Source organism: Ixodes scapularis, unplaced genomic scaffold (assembly GCF_016920785.2).
Source record: "Ixodes scapularis isolate PalLabHiFi unplaced genomic scaffold, ASM1692078v2 PGA_scaffold0__279_contigs__length_252992795, whole genome shotgun sequence".
NCBI classification, from domain to species: domain Eukaryota; kingdom Metazoa; phylum Arthropoda; class Arachnida; order Ixodida; family Ixodidae; genus Ixodes; species Ixodes scapularis.
Genome location: NW_024609835.1, coordinates 227,080,264 through 227,083,542, shown reverse-complemented (window position 1 = coordinate 227,083,542; position 3,279 = coordinate 227,080,264). Strand labels below are relative to the sequence as shown.

At 44.1% G+C, this 3,279-nt stretch overlaps 1 protein-coding gene across 1 annotated transcript; it reads left to right on the top strand.

Moving 5' to 3' along the window:
* Positions 1-1,609: 1,609 nt before the first annotated feature.
* LOC120844220 lies at positions 1,610-2,410 on the top strand. Its single transcript, XM_040215871.1, has one exon. The coding sequence runs from the start codon at positions 1,610-1,612 to the stop codon at positions 2,408-2,410; it is 801 nt and encodes a 266-aa protein (XP_040071805.1).
* The last annotated feature ends 869 nt before the right edge of the window (positions 2,411-3,279 follow it).

Genomic DNA, 3,279 nt, shown 5'->3' with positions numbered 1-3,279 from the left:
AATACTTTTTCTTCATTTTTTTATTTTTTATTTGTTGCGAGATCCTCGTGACTAAGTGGGACTCGAATACGAAGAGAATAAAAATAAATCTTATTGTACACTTTAATTTATATATATAAATATATATATATATATATATATATATATATATATATATATATATATATATATATATATAAATACATATAAATATATATATATAGAGAGAGAGAGATATATATGTATATATATTATAAGACGCTGCTCTAAGGGAACAAGAGAGGAGGACAAAGAAAGGCGCATGAAAGAAAGGGATATTGTTCTTCGTTTAGGAAGTAATTGTCATTGCATTTCTCGATTAGAAATTAGCCCTCGGCAAAATGGCAACTGGTTAGGGCAGAGTGCAGGATGGCAGCACTTTAGCTCGGAACAAGTGAAACGATTTTCGGGTTCCGGGCACCGCTAATGTCGACAAGTCATAATAGGTTCTTTTTGTGTGTGTGTGTGTGTGTGTGTGTGTGTGTGTGTGTGTGTGTTTTTCGCTACGGTTTAATGGTCTTTTCTATCTCCTACTCTTTGTGTGACCTCGTCCGAGGGTATTGATATGTAAGAGAATAATACGCTTAATTCAACCTACATTGCGCTTTAATTTAATCGCGGTATTGATTCGTAAATATTTGTTAGGTCTCGAGCTTTTGATATAGCAGCAAAAATTAGAAATCGCATAAATCATTTGGCCTTAACACCAAGTTTTAATGTATAGCATTAATACTAATATTCAATGCTAACTTTTACCGCTTCAATATTAACATATTTTGCAACTGCTAGTTAGCTGTATTTTATTGTGTTTTTCTGGATGTGAAAATGAAGTGTGAGTTAAAAAGGTCATTTGCTCTTTGAAAGATTAGCATAAATCGGTTTCTGAACGCATCGAGCTCACATTTTACATAGAGGCGGCGGGATAACGTACGTTCAGAGCACTGATCTCTATCCTCGCGGGCTGGATCGCGTGTCGGGAACCCGACTTTGCAACCACCGGTGGCCATTACGTGACACCAAGCGATACATGGACGTGTACGGGAGGCATGAATAAAATTGAAAGTTTTTCAGCCAGTGTGAATCGCCATCGATATTAACATTTATGAAGTCTCGCAGGAAGAGTAGGGGAGAATGTTCAGTTGCTAGTAACTGCTGAGAAAGTTACTAAATGGCTCTGTTGTGAATTGTAAATTGGAATCCTCCTTACGGGAAAAAGCCGCACAGTGCACGTGTAAATATGTGGTTAACGAGAACGAGGAAGACGAAGGAACGGTTTGGAAAAAGGCAGATCGAAGAAGGAGATGTACGGAACGACTGCGATGACCGACACCCGTAGATTAACTTCGCCATCTAAATAGTACATTTATTTTGTTCCTTACTGTAAGTTTTTGACGTTCAATTACTGCCACAACTGAATGGTGCCGAAACCCGGGACTTCATGCCAGGAACGACCCTCACCGAAACGAAGTCAATTGCTGAGCAGCAAACGAGTGAACGCCATGGACTAACCTCGAACGAAATTTGTATCGACATCGAAACAAGTAAGCAACCCTATTACCCGAAGCTTACCAACCTCTCGATTTATTCAAACATGGAAAGGGTGCGAACGAAAAGGACTGCTCGCAGAGGACAAAATACCCGAATTGTCAGAAAGGCCACCGCAATTCTCAACGCTGCGGATGTGATTCAAATCGAGGCCATAGCAATAAAGCTTGAGGTAAATTATGAAGAACTCAAGAAGCTGAACACCGAGCTCGAGCCCTTCATTGCTGATGGAGATCTCGAGAACGAATACCAGTCGTTAATTGAGTACGAGGAAGAAACGACCCACACCTTGAGCATGCTTCAAAGTCGAGCAGTGCAACTACGTTCTGGTGAACCAGCGCGACCATCAACATCGGCAATAGCCTCGCGAAGCGAAGAACGAAGACGGAGCGGTATTAAACTACCGAAGTTGCAGCTGCAATCCTTTAAGGGCGAGCTTGCTGAGTGGCAGCCATTTTGGCAACAATTCAAGCGTGCCATTCACGAAAACGGAGAGCTGTCAAGCGGCGAGAAGTTTCAATACTTAAGGACGCTGGTTAGTGGACCCGCCAAGGCATCTATCGATGGTCTCCAAGTGACGGATGCGTGCTACAACGACGCAATTGAAATCTTAGCTAGACAGTTTGGAGACTACAAGCGAATCCAGCAAGACCACCTTACAAAGCTTCGAACGCTTCCGAGTGTCAACTACTCAAACGACACCAAGGGTTTGAGGAGACTTTACGATCAGGTGCAAACCCACATCCGCGGTCTTCATGAACTTGGTGTCAGCTCAGACAGCTACTCGACCATGCTGATGGACATTGTCATCAAGGCTCTTCCATCTGAAATAGTGGTGGATTTCTAGCGACGTGCTGGCCATTCTGAGAGGAAGACCGTCCATCCGTATGAGGGAGACGTGGCTGCTCATTCATCTCCACCCACATTACACGCAGAAGAACTGGGGTCAATCTCAGGTACTTCCAGACCTGCTGAGCTGTCCGCCAGACCAACACCTCGAACTGAGGACGTTCAACTGAACAGCAGAAGGGCGGAGGCAGATTTGCAGCAGTTGCTCGAATATCTGCTAATCGAGATCGAGAGTAGAGAAAGATCTGGTGTCAGAGATGATCGTCCACCAAGAAAAAATCGAGAGCAAATACATCAACGAGCTCATCTTCCGACTTCTGCGGTTCTCCATGCCAAAGCTCAAGATAAAAAGAAGGAGTGCATTTTTTGCAAACCTACATGACACAGCACGGTAAACTGCACCAGTAACATCTCTCTAATGGAGAAGAAGAAGAAACTCTCAGGAGAGATGCGGTGTTTCCGGTGCACCCTAAGAGGGCATAGGTCAAAGGACTGCCACAGGAAATTGTCTTGCACTTCCTGTGCGGGGCGACACGCAACATCCATGTGCGATCCGACCTGGAAGCCTTCAGCGAACACGAATGCAACACAAACCATGACGACTAGCGTTCAAAGCGCTGGCACTGCTAGCACTGAGATTTCGATAGACGACGACGTCCTACTTCAGACCTTTCGAACCTGGGTGGTCGAGGATGGGAATACTGTCTACGCACGTGCCATCTTAGACGGTGGAAGTCAGCGAACGTTTATACGAGAAGACGTTTCTCGCAAGTTGAATCGTAAGGTGCTAGGAGAGACCAGACTACGCTTGAACACCTTTGGAAGTTCCACTTCACTGCCGCAAAAACGAAGGCTGGTTCAAGTGAA

Excerpts from the sequence above, each read along its gene's own strand:
- LOC120844220 (XM_040215871.1), top strand. The coding sequence starts at position 1,610 with ATGGAAAGGGTGCGAACGAAAAGGACTGCTCGCAGAGGACAAAATACC.